The following is a 17,339-nucleotide window of genomic DNA, read 5'->3' as shown; positions in this document are numbered from 1 at the left end:
ACGCTTACCGGTCCGCCGCAGACAAACGACCCCCCCCCCCCCCCCCCGCGCTACGCCGCGCGGATGCACAATATGTTTGGACGCGAGGTCGGAAGCTTTTGACAACCGAAGCCGCTTTGACGTCAAATGGATGGCCGCCGGGTGAGCGCGCACCTTTGGTGCTAAATTGCCGGAGGGGGCGTCGACGAGGAGCGCGCACCTCCCCGCGTCCATGGCCGCGTCTGGATTTTTTTTCTCCCAGCCACACTTTTCCCTCTTCCTCGCCGCACGACACGACGCGCCAACATTGGGGAGCGGGAGGCGAAGCGCCGTCATTCCTCCGGCTGATTTGGATGCGAAGACGACGCGGGTTTCGTCGTTTCCATTTCGCGTCCGCCGGCTGCGATGGACGTTTGGATCCCCAAACTGCGTCCGCGCGCCACCTTTCGGGACGTGGCCGGGACCGAAATAGCTGGAGGGGGACATCCTTTGCCGCCCTCTAGTTATGATGCAAGTGACAAACAGGAGACCGCTTGGATTTCTTTTTTTTTTTTAATGTCTGATCGACCCGTGCACCCCGGGAAGCACTCGAGGCGAGCGCGCGCCTTTTGTGAGGGCGCGCGCGTGCGTGTCAGGTCTCGCACACGCGCGGGCACTTTGGAGTGAGTTCAGTCATCTCCTCCGCACAAGCTGAGCAAAGCCTTCTGGTAGTCGCCCTTGGTGTGCTCCTGAAAGGAAACGAGAGGAAGCTGAAGACCAAGAGAGAGAAGATTTCTTCCAGCAAGCCCCCGGAAGGTCGGCACCGGCGAGGCCCAAACGCCGTCCCCCTCCGCGACGAAGCGCCGCGGGGGGGGGGGGGGGGGGGGGGGGCCGAGCTGGGGTCGCGAGCGGGCACGCGAGGCGCCGCTTCGAGTCCTCACGCTGATGGCGCGGTAGAGCGAGCGTCCGTGTCGCTTCTTGAACACGCTTCTGATCTTCATCAGGTCCACTTGGCATCGAGACACCAGGATGCGAGTCAGCACTTTGTCCTTGGCGCCTTTGCCCTGAAAGCGGCGCGCAGGTCAGACGGAGGTCAGACGGAGGTCGCTCGGACGCCGCGTTACCTTCATGGCCTCGTTGAGTCTGTCGGCAAAGTACGCCTGCTTGTCCTCCAAACATTCCACTGCGCGCACACACGCACACACGCACCCGGTCAGCGCCGCGCGAGTTTGCCGCGGAGGAGGCGGGGTGGGGGGGGGGCGGCGTACCGAGGGCCAGGAAGGACTTTTCCAGGTCCCCTTTGACTTCCTTGCCGATGCTTTCCTTCAGGTCGTACGGACTGTAGCACTTGTAGCGCTGGAAGACTAGCGCGCGGCGGCGGGAGGGAGCGTGAGGCGGACGGCGGACGGCGAACGGCGACCGCGCGACGGACGGGCGCCGCTCACCTCGCCGCAGGTGGGGGGCGCTCCTCCGCGTCAGAACGCCGATCCAGACGGCCACGTCGGTTCCTTTGCGCTTCACGCCGGCTTCGTAGAGGCTCTGAGGTCGCAAAAGGGGGGGGGGGCGGAATGAGCCTCGGACGGACGGACGGGTGGACGGATCGAGCGAACCTTGGCGTCGTCGTCGATCTTCTCGTAGTCGATGACGTTGGAAGGCTGGTCTCGCGTGGTCTGAGGGCAACCCGAGGGGAGTTTGGCGGCACGAGTGGCGGCTCGCGCCCGTCGCCGCGGAATCGGGGGGGGCCCACCTGAATGAGGGCGAGGAGCAGCTTGGCGAAATCCCCCGACGTGTCTCCCGCCACGTCTTTCTCCAGCTCCTTCTTAAACACTGAGGACAAACGCGCAGGGGGGGGTGGTGGGCGGGACGGAAGAGCGAGGAAGGAGGGGGGGGGGGGCGCCGCCACCTGGCGTCCCCCCCCCCAAGTTAGCCGCTCGCTCACCTTCTCGGTAGACTTTTTGGATGTCGGCCAGTTCTCGGTCGCTTCGGGAGCAGACGATCTCGATGAGCGTCTCCTCGTCGGTTCCCAGGCCCTGAGCGGGGGAAAAAAAAAAAAAAACATCGACGGCCCCCCCTTGACTTATCAGACATGCGCCGTCGCCGTCGCAACGGCCGATCCGCTCGCCGTCTTTGTCGGGGGGACGTGCCTTCATGGCCGCTTTGAGCTCCAGGGCGTCGTACTGGGCGGGGCTCTTCATCAAGCCCAGCATCAGGGCCTCCAGGGATCCCGACAGCGCCCCCTTCAGGGCCGTCTGCAGGTCCTGAAAGACACGCCACGGCGTCACGCGGGGCCCGCGTCCCGGCGCGCCCCTCCGTCCCGCGGCCGCACGCACCTTCTTGGCGAGGCGCTCGTACTCGAACGCGATCTCCCGCCGCTGCTCGTACGACCTTCGCGTCAGAATGTCGATGACGCTTTGCTCGTCCACTCCTGAAAACGCAAAGGGCGGAATTTCCGGTTAGCGCGCGGGCCTCCGTTCCGCCGCTTCCTTTTCGACGCGAGTGTTTGACGCTCATCGTAACCTTTGCTCCGGAGGGCCGCGTCCAGTCGCGCGGCGTCGCCGATCGGGTCGAAGTCTCGGAAGGCGACCACGGTGGGAAAGACGGGCTCCGCCTCCTGCGGGGGGGGGGGGGGGGACACGAGGCGGCGTTTGCGCGATGGGCCCGGCGAAGAAGGACTCGCCGCTTCCTTCCTCGTCGCACTCACCGCGCCGTACGACAACGTCAGCTGACCCAGGAACTCAGACACCAGCGCCATCTCGATTCGGACCTGCGCGGGGGGGGGGGAGGCCCGGTCGCTTCTTTGCGCTCGTTTGAGACTAGCAAAAGTACGTTTTCCGTTTTGAGGCGGGCTCATAGCGACGCGCCGTCTATCGCGTGGAAAAATCGTCACTACCGCCCCCACCCCCCACCCCCCCCTTTTTGATCGAGGTCCAACATAACCGCGACAATAAATCCTCTCCGCGGCGAGCCTTTGACACGTTCGCACTTTGCTCTCGGGCGCGGCTTTGCTTTCTGGCGCCGGGCGGGGCCGCCAGAGCCGATAAGACGCCATAAAAGCGAATGGACGCACGTTGACTTTGGAGCGGCGTTTCCCGCTTTGAATGGTGCGCAAATTCAAAGTTCACCGCGAGCACAGACGAAGATCAAATCTTCCACCTGGTCACCCAAAGTCGTCGGCGCGAAATGAAAACGGGTCACGGTCGTCGTCGGAGGAATGACGCCATCGTGAGCAAAGCTTTCGTCAAATCAACCGATGAAAACCGGACTTTGCTTTTGAATTGCGCTTGCGACAAAAAAAATCAATAAAAACGGGCGTTTCAGAAGCCACGTCCGACGCATCTGAAGACGACGCTTGCGAAGGATTTCCTGTCTGTGTTTGTCAAAGGTGGCTTCTTACCTTCACGCGCGCGCACTCGAGGCGAGGAGAGCTGAGGCGTGTGTGCGCGCGCGGCGCTCTTTTAATACCGCCAGCGCAGTCACGCCCACCCGCGAGTCAGGCCTCAGCCCCCCCGCGTCACTTCAGACGTCGCCGGCCGTGACCCGGACTTTGTGACGTCCCGTCCTGCCTGTTCGAGGACGGTTCACGACGAGTTCCTCTGCGTGGGCGGAAACGGGTCTCGTGCCGCCTTCAAAAGGTGGGATCCCCCTTTTTTCGATTCCTCCCCCGGGCAAAACCAGATCGGTTTCTTATTGCTGTTGCTGAAAATGCCATTTGGGGGTTTTTTGTTCCCAGAAAACTAGAAAGAGGCGTCCGGGAACCCGAGCCGAGGAGTCGGCGGGACGAGCCCGAGCGCAAAGCGTCGCGATTCTGTTTGCGAGCAGCAGGGCGGCGCAGTCGGGCTGCTCTCCCCCCGCAGCCGCGCGCCCGTCGCTGGCGATGCAACGATTGCTTTCAAAGGACTCCCGGCACGAGCGCTCCGCCCGCTGTCGGCTCGTTCGCCGCCGTCGTGTTTCTGTTCCTCTTAGTTTGGAGCTTCCGCCGAGGTTTTTGTTTGATACTTTCTTTGATTCGGACTTCCAATCTGTCAAGTCCGCCCCGCTCCTCTCCCTCGCCTGCTTTTTGGGCTCCACCGCCACCACCTGGCAACGTGACGGTGTCGTGATTGGGTTTGGGACCGACAGGTGGCGCTGTAGGGCTCCCCCTGCTGGTCATGTTTCTGTTCTTGATAGTTTTGAGCTTCAGTCGTGGTTTTTGTTTGCTACTTTGGACTTTGTTTGTTTAGTATTTCGTTTTCTGTGTTTTGTCAAGACACTTCTTCAAGTCCACCCCTGCTCCTTCCTCCCGCCTGCTTTTTTTGGGGTCCGCCACGACCTCGCAAACGTGACGGACAGAAAGGAGCCGACTCGGCGGAAAGTTGAGACGTGATGATTTGAATACGTGCCGGCCATAATCGGCTTAGACGCTTCCTCCATAAGTCCCGGCCGGCGCTCGCGCTGGTCATCCCTCCACGTCGGCGACGTGGACGCTGCGGTTCCGGCTCCCGGCTCCCGGCTCCCGGCTCCCGGCTCCCGGCTCCCGGCTCCCGGCTCCCGGCTCCCGGCTCCGGTCCGGAGGTGACGCGATCGGTCGGGTGAGGGCGACCGACCGCGCTTCGTCTTGACTCCTTGAGAGTTGCCGACGTCTCATTCCGCTCGACGGGAATCGATACGATTGAGCCGGCGTGAACAGAGAGGGGGGGCCGGACGTGAAGCCATCGGCGCCCGGTCGGGACGCCCGGCAACAAGTTTTGCCGTCCGCGTGCACGCGGCGCCGGTATGGCGAGCCTTTCAAAAGTTCATTTCGGCCGCCGTTGTTAGTCGTGCGGAGGATTTTTCTCCAAAGAGTCAAACAAAAGCCCTCCGCTCCAAATGTGGAGTGGCTTTGTAAAAACAAAAACAAAAAAAAGACGTGGCGCCTCATCGTCGGGAAGACCGCAGCCGACGGAACGGCGAAAACGGACTGGCGAGGCCAACGCTACGGAAGGCGGTTCGAAACGGAAGCGCCTCGGCCGCGGCGAAGCGCTTCCCGTCCGCCGTGGTCGCGGGCGGGATGAGAAAAGTCGTCCGTCGCGGGCTCGGGAGCCGGAGTCCTTCCGGCGCGGCTCGGCTCTCGCCGGCTCCCGTCCTTTCCCTTTGTTTGGACGGTGCCCGCAAAGGACAAAGGAGCGGCCTGAGCGGACGCCGTCCGCCGCGCCGAGGAAAATGGGCCCGCTGCGGGAAAACGCCGACTTTTCACGCTCGAGACTCTTTCGGGGCGGCGCTCCCAATCCGCCCGGTGCTTGAAAGGTTCTTCTCGAGCCCCGGTCGGGCGTGCGCTCGGGCGGCTTATTTATGAATAGGCCAAATCCATCGCGTAAGCGGCTTAGCGGCTCAACCCGCCTCGACGTGCGCCACGTGCCGCACCCATCGAAAAAGGGGCTGCGTTTCCATTCGGTAAGCTTCGGCGTCCCCCCCCCCCCCCGAAAAGATCACATCGGTCACGTGGACGGCCGACTTTGACGGACGGCGGCGCAGCCGGAGGTGTCGAAAAAGGGCGACGGTGGCGTTTCTTGCGGAGGCCGACCGTGAGCCGCAGGGAGCGAGCGACCGGACTTGGACACGCGGGACTGCTGGTCCTGCCCCCCCCCCCCCCTCTGCTCTCACTCATCTTTCAAAAGAAAAGAGAGCGAGAAGGTCCCGATGTCCACTTTGCCCTTTTCACAGGAAAAAGTCTTCAAGATGCTGAGCTGGCTGCTCCAAATGGTTCCCCGCCCCCCCGAGACCCACCGACCCCATCAAGCCCACGCCGCTGAGCCGCAACCTCTGACGGTCAGGCGCCATGTGCGCAAGTGCGCGCGCGTGCCCGGCAACTAATTCTGCTCTGTGTGACTTTGGAATTTTTTTCAGGAGTCTGAGGCGAGCACCCGGGACGAGTCCAAACAGGAGGCGGCGGCGGCGGCGGCGGCGTCAGAGGGCGGCGGCAGGGAGGGCGCGAGCGAAGGTCCGGCCCCAGCCTTTCCCGCGGCCGTGGGCGAGGAGGAGGCCGCCGCAGAGGTTCGATCGCCCCCGCCGGGCGTCGGCGCTCGCCGCGCTCCTCTCTCGGCTGGCCTGACCCGTCCGCGCGCCTGTCGCGCGTGTTTTTCAGGACGCCACGGCGGCAGGTGAGGCCCGGCGGCCCGCAAAGTCTTTGGCGGTTCCCCGCTAGGAGGAAGCCGGCCGGTTTCTCTCCCGCGAGAACCAGCGGCTTGGAAAACGGAACGGCCGCGTCCGAACGCGGCCCCGCCCGACTCCCGCGCGTTCCCGCGGCGGCGCCGCCGTTGCTGACGGAGCCTTTTCGTGAGGGCTTAGCGGATCTAATCCCCCTCGCGGAAGCGCCGCGGGCCCGTCGGCGCGATCGGACGGACGCCGCTCAAGCGCATCCGCCGAGGGCGGCTCGGAGACTTCAAGCGGTCCATCGGGACGACGATGACGTCGGCTTTCTCACCGCGTGCCGAAATCGAGCTTCACCGTTGCCGTACGGCGCGTCCTCGTTGCGTTGAGGACAAGTCGGAGTCCTCGGTGAACCTCGTGAGCGCGTTTGGGCAATGGGAAGAACCCACTTTCAGAAATGGACGTGGAAAGAAAGCTGCACTCGAGTGGAGGAGTTGAAGTATCTTGGGGTCTTGTTCACGAGCGAGGGCAGGAGGGAGCGAGAGATCGACGGGCGGATCGCCGCGGCGTCTGCTGCGATGCGGACGTCGTATCGGTCTGTCGTGGGAAAGAAGGAGCTGAGCCAAAGGGCGAAGCTCTCAATTTACCGGTCGATCTACGTCCCAACCCTCATCTATGGTCTCGTGACCGAAAGAACGAGATCCCCCAAATGAGTTTCCTCCGCAGGGTGTCCGGGCTCTCCCTTAGAGATAAGGTGGGAAGCTCGGTCATCCGGGAGGGGCTCAGAGTCGAGCCGCTTCTCCTCCACATCGAGAGGAGCCAGATGAGGTGGCTCGGGCATCTGATTGGGATGCCTCCTGGACGCCTCCCCGGTGAGGTGTTCCGGGCACGTCCCACCGGGAGGAGACCCCGAGGACGACCCAGGACACGCTGGAGAGACGGTGTCACCCAGCTGGCATGGGAACGCCTCGGGATCTCCCGGGGAGAGCTGGAAGAAGTGGCTGGGGAGAGGGAAGTCTGGGCTTCCCTGCTAAAGCTGCTGCCCCCGCGACCCGGCCTAAATGCGACTCGATTGATTTCTTTTTCAATTGAGCAATGTTGTTGGGTTTTCTTTTGTTTTTTTTGCCGTGTCTCAGCCACCAGTCAAGGAATCCTTTTTCTTTCTGCAGGAAGCGGACGTTGGGGAGAGCAAGTGCTGTTTTCGTCCCGATCAAAGCCGTTTCGGTTAGCGGCTCGCCGCCTCACGTCGCGAGTCCAATCATCGGATATTGAGCCAGCCGGCAAAACACAATTCGCGCGGCGACTTTTCCCAGACGGACGCGACAAAGTGCATTTAGCAGCTAACGGGTCGGCGGGAGACGGCCGGACGGAGGGGCGGAAGCCATTTTGGGGCGCGCTCTTCTCGGAACGGGAACGAGAGCGTTAGCGTCGCGGTCCAGACTTGAGAAAGGAGAACATGTCCGAGCGGGAACCGCGCTGCTCAGGTGCGGGGTGGCCACCGAAGCCACGTGGGGGAAGGCGGGTACGCTGGCGGGGATGGGACAAGGAACAAAACGCGGACTCGGTCTTCGTCATTCGGGTAAGGATCCTCACAACCGAGTACGTCAAACGCTCCTCCCGCTTTGACTTTTAGCCACCCGAAAGGAAAGCCGGCCGCGACGTTTGGAGCCAGCGGCGAAAGACGCCGACGGGACGACTCCGCCGACGGACAAGATGGAGAAGGATGCCGGCGAGGCGCTCCTGGCTCACATGGAGGAAAGGTGGGCGCTCGCGCCGCGCGCTTCCGTCCCTCCGCCTTTGCTCCGGCGCGCGCTGAAATATGCGCTCGCCGTCCGTGACGCGAGCAGGCTGCGGCAACGGCGTCCGGAGGCCGCCCGCGCGGCGGAGGAGGCGGCCGGGAAGGCGGCGCGGGAAGCCGTTCTCCGGCTGCGGCCGGAACGTTCCGCCTCTTCGGTCATCCGACCTCCGGCCGAGTCCGCCGCCCAGCCGTGAGTGGCCTCTCGTCCGCTTCCGACCCGGCGGAAGCGTAATCCGCTTTGTCTTTGACGCCCGACAGACTTCCGAACATCCCGGAGGCGGACAACGAGGACCGGCCCGAGTAAGTCCGCTTCCCGTCCCGATCCGTCCCCGCCAAATACGAAAGGTGTTCCGCACTGACGTGCAAAAAAGCTGCGTCGCGCCCCGACTGACCAACAAGGCCGCGACTGTCGATCAAAAGCAAATGCGTCGGTCGCTTTGCTCCTTTTCCGGGAGAAAAGGGGGGACAGCGATTATCTTCCAAAGCGAGTCCGTCGCTTGACGATCGAGGATTCGGAAAATTCAATCGATCTGGCGGTAACTTGAGGCTTCGAGGCTTGGTCGCCGAACAAATTTCACCGGCGAGTCCGTCCAGGTAGCGCCGTAAGGAGAAGCGTGCTAAGGATACAACAAAGACTCCCTTATTGCACTGTGCTCGGCAGGTTCCCGCCTGAAGATGGCGCTCCAAGCTCAGCCGGCTCCCAGGAAGCCGACGCCCTCGCCGAGAGTTCCGCCGGCCGACGAGACGGTCGGGTAAGCTCGTGGGCCTGGACCCCGCTCGGCCGCTCCCGCGCCGGAGTCCCTCGGATTGAGACCGGGCGGCTTGACTTTCAGGTGGCGACTGGCTCAGAAGCTGCAGATGAAGGTGACGACCGCCTTCGCGCTCACCGCGAGTTCTAGCGGCCGTCCGCAAGTTGACGCGCAAGCGTTTGGCGGTCTTTTCTCGTTTCTCTCCCTTGCCGATTGCAGGAAGTTGCTTCACCGTGCCCCCCCCCCCGCCCCCAATTTCTGAGACCAAACAAATTGAACACGCCGGGGCCGTCGAACACATTGGAGTTCCGGGGCCCACGTTGAACCCCATTTGATCTCACGTGGGCCCACGTGAGCCATTCATAACGACGATTCCGATCCTCCGAAAACAAGGACTTTTGCCATCGACAGCCAAACCTGGGTTTTCGTCCGTGATCCCTTCCAGAAGGCTGTTCGAAAAACGAAATTGTTTGAAAACCCAAACCACGCTCCTTTTAAAATACAAATGTTTATCGAACACGTCTGCTCACAACGGAGAGCATCACGAGGAAGCGTCACTTCCTCGCGTAAGGAAGGCGAGAGGAGTCAAATGGCGCATTCGAGTGCGCTCAGTTTGTTCGAGACCCGAGACGTGTTTGTCATCCGAGGCCTGAAAAACTCGGAATTTTTGGTCGAGAACCGAGACGTTCGAAAACCGAGGTTTGGCTGTATTCACATCAATGGATCACCGTCTTGTCGTGACTCTCGGTTCAAATCCGATGTAACTTTCAGTCTACTCCTAGGATACTTGCATCAACTACCTTTCGCTCAGGGAGGGGGAGGCACTGATCACAATTTCCCGAATAAATGAGCCACTCCCTCCCGTATCGGCCTCAATCCCGCCACGCCGAGTTTCTCATCGGTCGACCGAATGTCAACGACGCCCGAGTTTCTGCTTCGGTCGCGCTCGCGCAGCGTATCGGATCCTTTGGCCTGAAATTTTGCACAGCCAAACGAGGGCGCGAGAGCGCAACGGCGAAATCCTCATTGGAGCCGTTCGGCCCGTTTCGCTCGATGGCTTCGGCGTGCTCGAATGACACATTTGGGTTTGTTTCATCGCGGCGCCGTCGGAGAACACTTTGGCTCTCGCCGCACGGACCCAAGTGCGACGTCGCGGAGAATCGCTCCATCGACGCGCACCTCGCTCCTCCGACCGGTTCCCATCCTGACGACGAGCCGGCTGTTCTCCGGCGCTTGCTGATGCGATTGCGGCCCGGCAGGTCGGCGACCAGAAACGGGAAAAAGCGGGCGCCTCCCCGAGATCGTCGCGCCGCCAGGCCGTGCCCCCGCATTGAGGGTCGTCGACGGCGATCTCTCAAATCTCAGGTGACATTCCCCGGTTTCCAAAGTGACCCTGTGATCTTAGACCAGAAGCCCAGATCACGGCGGGGCCGGCCGCGACGGGTTCAAATCCGCACGGTCGAGGACACGCATTGAGCAGAGCCGCATACAACGATACTCAAGGCGGGGGTGGGGGGGGGGGGGGGTACATAAAAATCGTGGCGTGGTCCTCAAATGAGTACCAGGAGTGGCGACGCAGAGATAACAGTCTCGCCGGCGGCTCTCCTACGCCGCGTTTGGCTACCGGCGAGTGGAGCTGTTTTAGCGCTGGAGCTAGGCCGGTTAGTGGAGCCGGCTGCCGCGCCAACGGTCGTTGACGTGCACGTGCCGGTCTCGAGAAATGACGGTCGTATATCAACGAACGGCGATATGATTTCGACCTCTCTGTCGTGATCTTGTCCCAGCGGGACGGCAGATCTCTCCGTCGATGAGGACAAAGACGAGTCGGTAAAGATAGGACCCGGTCAAGGGGACCTATTGACTGCGGAGTGAGTAGAAGCGTCACGCGGGAGACCGGCTCGCCCGCCTTTGCTCACGTCTCCTTTGTTCTTCGCCAGCGTCCGTCCGGCGTCGGCGGCTAGCGTCGGAAGCGCGGCGGTCCAGGACCGTCTCGGCCAGCTGGTCCGGCTCTTCAAAGGTCGTACGGAACGCCGCAAAGACCGCCTGGTCGATCCGGACGAGTCGGAGGGCCAGGAAAGTCCCACCGCCTGTAAGTCTGAACATCGGCGCCCCCTTGAACCTCGGCCACGTTGGGAATCGTTCACGCGACGACGGGCTGCTTTGCGACTCACGACCAAATGGCCACCTCTCAGCGTTTGACCTCGTCGCGTGCCTTCTGCTTCCGGCAAAGCTCCGCCTCCCCCACCGCCGCCTGCAGAAGACGAGATGGAAGGCCCCGCCGTCGGAAAGGAAGAGGAAGAGGCCCTTCTTCTCTTTCATCTTCTGGGGCATCCTGTTCAAATTCCCAAACGTCTTACCGTGCCCAAATGGCTCCGAGCCATCGTGGAGTTCCGGTTCCCCTCCAGCATCGACCCGTTCACCGGTTTGTATAAAGCGCACAGAGTGACGTTTCAGAAATGAACGGTCATAGGAGACTCTCGCTTGGACACGTGCGTTGCACATGAGATCGTTTCGATGGCATTGCGCTCAACGCGGGACGCCGCTTCCGGCGCGGACAACATCAATCCGGTTTGAGAATTCCTCCCAAACGCGCCTCGGGATGGCGCGGCTCCGCCGCGTTGATTGGGGCTCTTATCGGAGCTTTCATCTCATCGCGATTTGCCGGAAGTGGCGCAACATAAACGTTGCCTCCAACATGCCGTGAATGATCGAATAGCGGCAGCGACCGACACGGCGTACCGCCGTGTCGTCCGTCTCGGGGGGCGGCCATTTTGCCACTTGCTGTCGACTGGAAATGACACCGCGGTCGCTCGGGTAACGACCGATCGCGGCTGAGCTGTCTGAGCCCCGAGCAACCGTGTCGTGGTTTTCGGTCAACGGCAAGCGGCCAAATAACAAGCGCCGGTCGAAACCAAACCGTTCGTTCGGTGCCGCGGTGAAACTCCAAAGGTATTCTAGTGAGAAGTTAGATTTGACTTTCACATCAGTGCAGGAAGCTCTCGATGCATCCAAGACACGGGTTGGAACTAGTTTCGGGCCGGACAAGGTCAAATTTACACCTACTCTTGAAACCGTCCCGGAATGGACCAGGACAACTCCGTGGGCATTCTGTTGACAAGCTGGAACTCGGTTGATGGCAATCGATGACACCTTTTGAGAAACTCTAGAATCGCTCGAGAACCCAGTCCGGAAGAAGTCCGGAGGCATTCCAGAGCGAAGTGATGGCCTCTCTCGGGCCAGTCTCCCCATTTTCATTCCAGCGTGGACCCGTTAGCACGGACGATGATTTGCGAGTCCGAATCCTTCCGTGACGAGCTGCTGTGTGGGCCTGCAGACCTGGTCTACGTGCTGTGGCTGTTCTTGGTGGTCGCGGCCTGGAACTGGAACGTTTGGTTGATACCCATCCGCTGGGCCTTTCCCTACCAGACCCCGGAGAACCTCCACCTGTGGCTTCTGGTCGACTACACCTGTGACCTCATTTACATCGCGGACATCCTGGTCTTCCAGCCCCGCCTACAGTTTGTCCGCGGGGGAGACATCGTGGTCAGGGAGCAAAGACGCGAGTTGACCACTTGCCGTCTTGTCTTTTTGCCTCTTCTTCTTCCCGTGCCGCCTGCTCCCACCTCTTACCGCATCCGTGACGTTCTCTTTCAGTGCGATAAAAAAGCCATGCAAGAAAACTACATGACCACCGACAGGTTCAAGGTACGTTCTCCAACTATTTTGGAAACAGTAATGTACGACTCGAGGAATTCTAGGGGCAAGACGGAACCGCTTTAGTATCGATCTAATCATTGAGAGGCCTTCGAGTGATCAGCTGGTGTCACTTGAGAACAAGTCGGGGACACATCTCGAGAAAGATTAGAGGCATACTAGACCCATTCGAGGCCCGGGCGAGAAAGAAATCCAGTCTCTTGCGGAAACGGCCGAGAAGCGGTCGAGTGCGACCCTCGAGTCACTCCAAAGACGCACCGGTCAAGTCCTCGCGGAGAGGCAGTCTCGGGTTATTGCTTTGCTGTCCTCTTCAGATGGACGTCATCAGTCTGTTCCCCATGGAAATCCTCTACTACTGGACGGGAGTCACGTCTCTGCTACGATTCCCTCGTCTGCTCAAGGTGTTGAGTTGTTTTGTTTTTCTGAGGTTTGCACATCATCCAGTCTGACTGCAGACCAAAGTGATTAACGCGAGGCCCGTCTCTCTCAGTACCACGTTTTCTTCGAGTTCAATGACAGAATGGAAGCGGTGATGAAGAAGGCCTACATCTACAGGTAAAGCAAGTGGCTTTTGGTTTCTGGGAGATGGACTGAAATGGGCTCGCTTGCGTCAGGGTGATCCGGACCTCCAGCTACCTGCTGTACTCTCTGCACATCAACGCGTGCCTGTTCTACTGGGGCTCCGACTACCAAGGCTTGGGTTCCACCAAGTGGGTCTACGACGGCAATGGCAACGCGTAAGGAGATCAACCGGTGTACCCGGCCAGTCTTGCCCGTTAGCGCGTAGCTTGACCTCGTTACGTCTGCTCTCAGCATGTAGCCTGTTAGCATGACGCTTGACCCCCGCGCACGTCCAGTTTGGAATGTATCCTGTTAGCGTGTAGCTTGTTAGCATTGATTGTGATAGCATGCACCTTGACCTTTCTCAAATGTTACGAAGATACTTTAGTCTCGTGCGCTTCGCTTCCGGATGCCGTTCGCCTGTACCGTTCGGTTTGGAAAGGCTCGTCGGCGCGGTGTCTTTGCTTGCGCGCGAAGCACTTTTGAGTATGAAACGTGCGGCATAAATGGAGCTGCCTTGCCTTGCTTCCCCGCGTGTGCAGTTACATCCGCTGTTACTACTTTGCGGTGAAGACGTTGATCACCATCGGCGGGCTTCCGGACCCGACCACCGTCTTCGAGATCTGCTTCCAGCTCATCAACTATTTTGTGGGCGTCTTCGCTTTCTCCATCATGATTGGACAAGTGGGTCGTAGCCGAGAATCCCGATGCGGCGCCGCCGGACCCGTCCGGTCCCTAACTCCGAGCCCTGACCGTGTCTCCCAGATGAGGGACGTGGTGGGGGCGGCCACGGCCGGCGAGAACTACTACCGGGCCTGCGTAGACGGCACCGCCAAATACATGAACTCGTATGACATTCCCAAGGCCGTCCGCAACCGCATCAAGACCTGGTACGACTACACCTGGAAGAGCCAAGGCATGCTGGGTAATGCGACCCCACACATTTGGAGCGCGTGGCACGGCGTGCGTCGCGTGGTCTTTGTACGTGTTTGGGTCACGTGTGCGTGTGTGCGTGTAGATGAGCAAGAGTTGCTGTTGCAGCTTCCTGCCAAGATGAGGCTGGACATCGCCGTGGACGTCAACTATTCCATCGTCAGCAAAGTGGCGCTGTTCCAGGTCAGCGGCTCGCAAGATCACGGACGTGCACCCACACTTGTAGACGGCAAGCATCGATCAATCGTGCGTGCTCGCGTGCCTGTCAGGGTTGTGATCGTCAGATGGTGTTTGACATGCTGACAAGACTCAAATCTGTCGTCTACCTGCCAGGAGACTTTGTGTGTAAGAAGGCGAGTGTCCACTGCTGCTTTTCTCTGTGTGGCTTCGACGCGTGTGGGAATGAGTCTTTGTGTTCTTGTGTTTGTGGCGCAGGGTGAGATTGGCAGGGAAATGTACATCATCAAGCAGGGCGAGGTCCAAGTGGTGGGCGGTCCAGACCTCCGGACGGTTTTCGTCACCATCAGAGCAGGTTCGGTGTTTGGCGAGATCAGGTCAGTCGTCACGACGAGCACGCCGAGACTCGAACGCGGTCCGCGACGGCGAGCGGGGATGGCTGACGTTCGCAAGTTGAGAGAGATGCGCACCGGAAAGTAGCCGCGGGCCGAATGCGGAGATTCCCCGAATCGCGTCTCTCGTTCCGTGACCGATCCATCTGTAAATGTTGAGTCCGAGGGCGTCTCAGAGGCCAGTGATGTCAGGACATTGCTATAGTTCAATGCGGTCGGTTTACAAGTTGAAAGGGAGTCGGAAGAAGTCCTCCCCCTCGACGTTTACGGACAAAGAGATCGTACGCGGGAGGGAAAAGTAGACGCGGATGTTTGACAGGATTGTCCGAGGCCAAGTGGAGGCGCCAACCTTGTGCTCTCCCGTCGGTCAGTTTGTTGGCGGGGGGTGGAGGGAACCGGCGCACCGCCAATGTGAAGGCGCACGGATTCGCCAACCTGTTCATCCTGGACAAAAAGGACCTGGCGGAAATCCTGGTCCACTATCCGGAATCCCAGAAACTTCTACGCAAGAAGGCCAAGTAAGCCGGAAAGACCCCCGGGGCCGTCTGCGGTCGTCCCGGGCCGGGAAGTCCACCTCATGCGTCGCGCGTCGTCCCTCAGGACCATGCTGACAAAGGACGACAAGAAGCCGCGGGAAAAGGGAAGCGGCAAAGACCCGCCCCGGGTCATTCCGGTCCCGCCCGACACACCCCAAATGTTCAAGGCGGCGATGAGGGTGACGGCGCAGGCGGGACTGGCGGGAACCTTCGCCAAACTCGAGAAGAGCTACGGCCGGCCTCGCTACACGGTGGGAATCGCCGGCTGAACGCATCGGGCGCATTCCCTACTCCCCAAGTCGCTTGTCGCGTCGCGGCCGTCTTGGCCTTCCCAAGAGCCAAACGGGTGCAAAGGAGGAAGTGGCCATTCTTGATAGACGCCACTCACCGGAGGACTTTTAACTCATTCGGTACCAGCCAATTCCGGACCAAGTCTGAAAAGACGTTTAAAAACGTCTTTGGGAGTGAATGAGTTAAGAGTCAGCCGGTCGCCTCCGGGGGAGCGAGCGGGCGGGGAGACGGCTTGCCGGCTGGCTAGAAATCGACAGGAGGTTTTGTACATGGCGCCTGTGTTGTTTTTTGGTCTTTGCAGGCTCCGCCCTCTGCTTTGCCCGCGGGCCACTCGTCGGTCATCGCCATGAGGTCGCCGACGGAAGGGGAGGAGCTTCTCTCCGTCGGGGCGGCGGCCACCGGGGACCGGGAAGCGGACGGAGCGGAGAAAAGGGAGGTGGAGGAAGTTGCCGAGTAAAGGGCTTCCCACCGGGCAGGCCGTGACAAAATGCTTTCCCGCAAAAGCCACGATGGCGCTTTGCTTATCGCTCCGTCCCGTGCCTGGGGCTACGACATCTTGCAATTTGTCTCGCAACAACTATTTGCCGCCGCCGCCGCCGCCGCCACGCCACCTTATCTTCCTCGCCCACAGGTTCCGTTGGATTGGGGACAAAAAAAATTGGGGATTTTTTTTTTTTTTATAGCTCAGGTCAACGGTAGACAATGGTTTCCAAATATCTGCGCCCACGGGCAAGACACTGAACCCTAAATTGGCTGCGGGTCAGCGTTGTCAATTGCGGACTGTTCTCAATTGCTCAAGTTGTGGTCGCGCAGAGTGTCAATCGCCCTGCGTTGGAGGAATATGACTTGTTGACTGATGACAAGATCCAAAATGGGGGATTCGGCGGGGAAAGCGAGATCTGGACTTCCGCGTGGTGTGACGGCATCAAGATGAAAGCCGCATATGTCTGTTGTTTGGATGCACAGGGTTTCCCGTACCTTGCAGATCGACTGCGCATGTGTGAGAATGTTGCAACGTTGAGTCTCCTTCCGCACGTTGCTGATAGCTCGATAATACACGGTGGAAAACGCGTGTGTTTGTCTGCCTCGTCACATTGGGGGGAAATGAGAAACTTGTCATCTTGTTCCTTCGGCGTAGCCTGCACCTCCCGCCCGAGTGCTACGGCCAATCGTATTACAGCGGGGTGTGCCCCCCCCCCTCCACTATTTCCACACAGATGCCTCACAAACAGGGAAAATCCGTTTATAATTGATGCCCGTTGTAACTGAATTGGGGGGGGGGGTAAAAGAGAATTAAAGCGGGGATCGCCCCACCCACCCTCAAAAATGCTAATTTGTATAAGAAATTCTTTTTTTTTCATGATAAATTAGGAGACGGAATGCCGCCAGATTGCGGAGGTCCATTGTGTTGGGCCACCTTTGAACGACCGTGTGACCTTTGCCGAGCCAGCAGGTGTCGCCGTTGTTCAAAGCAAGCGACTCCCCCCCTACCCCAGTTCCTGCCGTGGCGGATTTGCGCCTGCGCGACTTTCTTCCGAGGCCTGCGACTGCGGGCGGGCGGGCGAGGCACCGGCGCGTGTTTGTTTCCGCGGAAAGGTTCCACTCGACGAATCCAGGCCGTCCACGTGACGTCACACTTTCCCCGTTTTTAACCGATCGAGCCAAATTTCCGCGTCGACGAAATGGCGAATGTCATCAAAGTATTTTTCTTGCAAAAGCACACCGTTCTGACCAACTTGACACACATATTCCTCGGGTTGCATCTTAACCTCCCTTCGGCGTTGTCTTTTGTTTGTCCTTTTTTTTTTAACCTCCATGGCGTCTTATGTCAGTCGCGCGCTGACGGGTTGGTTGAGTTCCCACCCCAGAGGTCCTTGAGCGAGATACGGAATCACCCAAGTTGCTCCTGCTGCCGGTTCATCAGTCGGTGAATTCGAAAAGCGACAGCTCATTTAATACCATTTGACGTGAAGTTATTGTCGTCGAGTTTTCAAGTGACCGCTGAAGTCGCGAACGTTGTATTGAATAGGAAATAACTGGATAGCCACAAAGAAGAAATAGATCAATCGGTCTATTAAAATGTCCCCCCCCCACCATGTTGTTTGTTGTTGTTGTTTTTCCCTTG

At 59.9% G+C, this 17,339-nt stretch overlaps 2 protein-coding genes across 16 annotated transcripts; one reads left to right on the top strand and one right to left on the bottom strand.

Annotated features, from left to right (window-relative positions):
* Positions 1 to 379: 379 nt before the first annotated feature.
* Positions 380 to 3,498, bottom strand: LOC147208194 (annexin A2-like). 3 transcript variants are annotated; one of them, XM_086108149.1, is made up of 12 exons: positions 2,660 to 3,487; positions 2,476 to 2,569; positions 2,289 to 2,383; positions 2,103 to 2,216; positions 1,898 to 1,988; positions 1,706 to 1,785; positions 1,569 to 1,628; positions 1,404 to 1,497; positions 1,227 to 1,322; positions 1,083 to 1,141; positions 900 to 1,022; positions 380 to 707 (listed from the first exon to the last, which is right to left on the bottom strand). In XM_086108149.1, exons 1-12 carry the CDS (start codon positions 3,005 to 3,007, stop codon positions 648 to 650), a joined length of 1,314 nt encoding a protein of 437 aa, XP_085964275.1. In that variant the 5' UTR covers positions 3,008 to 3,487; the 3' UTR covers positions 380 to 647. The 3 variants fall into 3 exon arrangements, with proteins under 3 accessions (XP_085964275.1, XP_085964274.1, XP_085964276.1); XM_086108150.1 differs by having other exon boundaries at positions 403 to 707; positions 1,898 to 2,216; positions 2,660 to 2,722; positions 3,353 to 3,498; XM_086108148.1 differs by having other exon boundaries at positions 402 to 707; positions 1,898 to 2,216.
* On the top strand, positions 3,453 to 17,307 carry LOC147208193 (cyclic nucleotide-gated channel beta-3-like). Of its 13 annotated transcripts, XM_086108134.1 has the most exons (26): positions 3,874 to 4,458; positions 4,501 to 4,526; positions 5,638 to 5,742; positions 5,821 to 5,967; positions 6,059 to 6,074; positions 7,697 to 7,823; positions 7,911 to 8,051; positions 8,120 to 8,161; positions 8,523 to 8,613; positions 8,695 to 8,725; positions 9,870 to 9,975; positions 10,395 to 10,478; positions 10,548 to 10,699; positions 10,841 to 11,032; positions 11,945 to 12,315; positions 12,639 to 12,725; positions 12,815 to 12,879; positions 12,939 to 13,061; positions 13,428 to 13,569; positions 13,651 to 13,810; positions 13,904 to 14,001; positions 14,088 to 14,171; positions 14,254 to 14,372; positions 14,759 to 14,905; positions 14,988 to 15,174; positions 15,516 to 17,307. In XM_086108134.1, the coding sequence occupies exons 3-26, from the start codon at positions 5,653 to 5,655 to the stop codon at positions 15,669 to 15,671; spliced, it is 2,958 nt and encodes a 985-aa protein (XP_085964260.1). In that variant the 5' UTR covers positions 3,874 to 4,458; positions 4,501 to 4,526; positions 5,638 to 5,652; the 3' UTR covers positions 15,672 to 17,307. The 13 variants fall into 13 exon arrangements, 10 of the variants coding, with proteins under 10 accessions (XP_085964267.1, XP_085964263.1, XP_085964258.1 ...); XM_086108137.1 differs by adding an exon at positions 3,466 to 3,590 and having other exon boundaries at positions 3,689 to 5,742; positions 13,927 to 14,001; positions 14,152 to 14,171; XM_086108132.1 differs by adding an exon at positions 3,466 to 3,590 and having other exon boundaries at positions 3,689 to 5,742; positions 13,927 to 14,064; positions 14,152 to 14,171.
* Positions 17,308 to 17,339: the final 32 nt, after the last annotated feature.

This window comes from Hippocampus guttulatus, chromosome 3 (assembly GCF_054856545.1).
Source record: "Hippocampus guttulatus isolate MCC_2025c chromosome 3, RoL_Hgut_1.0, whole genome shotgun sequence".
In the NCBI taxonomy this organism is placed as follows: Eukaryota; Metazoa; Chordata; class Actinopteri; order Syngnathiformes; family Syngnathidae; genus Hippocampus; species Hippocampus guttulatus.
Note: the sequence above shows the minus strand (reverse complement) of the source record. Positions and strands in the feature narration are given on the sequence as shown.

Excerpts from the sequence above, each read along its gene's own strand:
- LOC147208194 (XM_086108148.1), bottom strand. The coding sequence starts at position 3,007 with ATGGCGTCTTATCGGCTCTGGCGGCCCCGCCCGGCGCCAGAAAGCAAA. Across the intron at positions 2,217-2,288 it reads ACGAGCGCCTCGCCAAGAAG|GACCTGCAGACGGCCCTGAA; the intron begins GTGCGTGCGGCC and ends CGTGTCTTTCAG. Across the intron at positions 1,023-1,082 it reads GACTCAACGAGGCCATGAAG|GGCAAAGGCGCCAAGGACAA; the intron begins GTAACGCGGCGT and ends CGCCGCTTTCAG.
- LOC147208193 (XM_086108131.1), top strand. The coding sequence starts at position 5,614 with ATGTCCACTTTGCCCTTTTCACAGGAAAAAGTCTTCAAGATGCTGAGC. Across the intron at positions 11,033-11,944 it reads CAGCATCGACCCGTTCACCG|ACCTGGTCTACGTGCTGTGG; the intron begins GTTTGTATAAAG and ends GTGGGCCTGCAG. Across the intron at positions 14,002-14,087 it reads GCAAAGTGGCGCTGTTCCAG|GGTTGTGATCGTCAGATGGT; the intron begins GTCAGCGGCTCG and ends CGTGCCTGTCAG.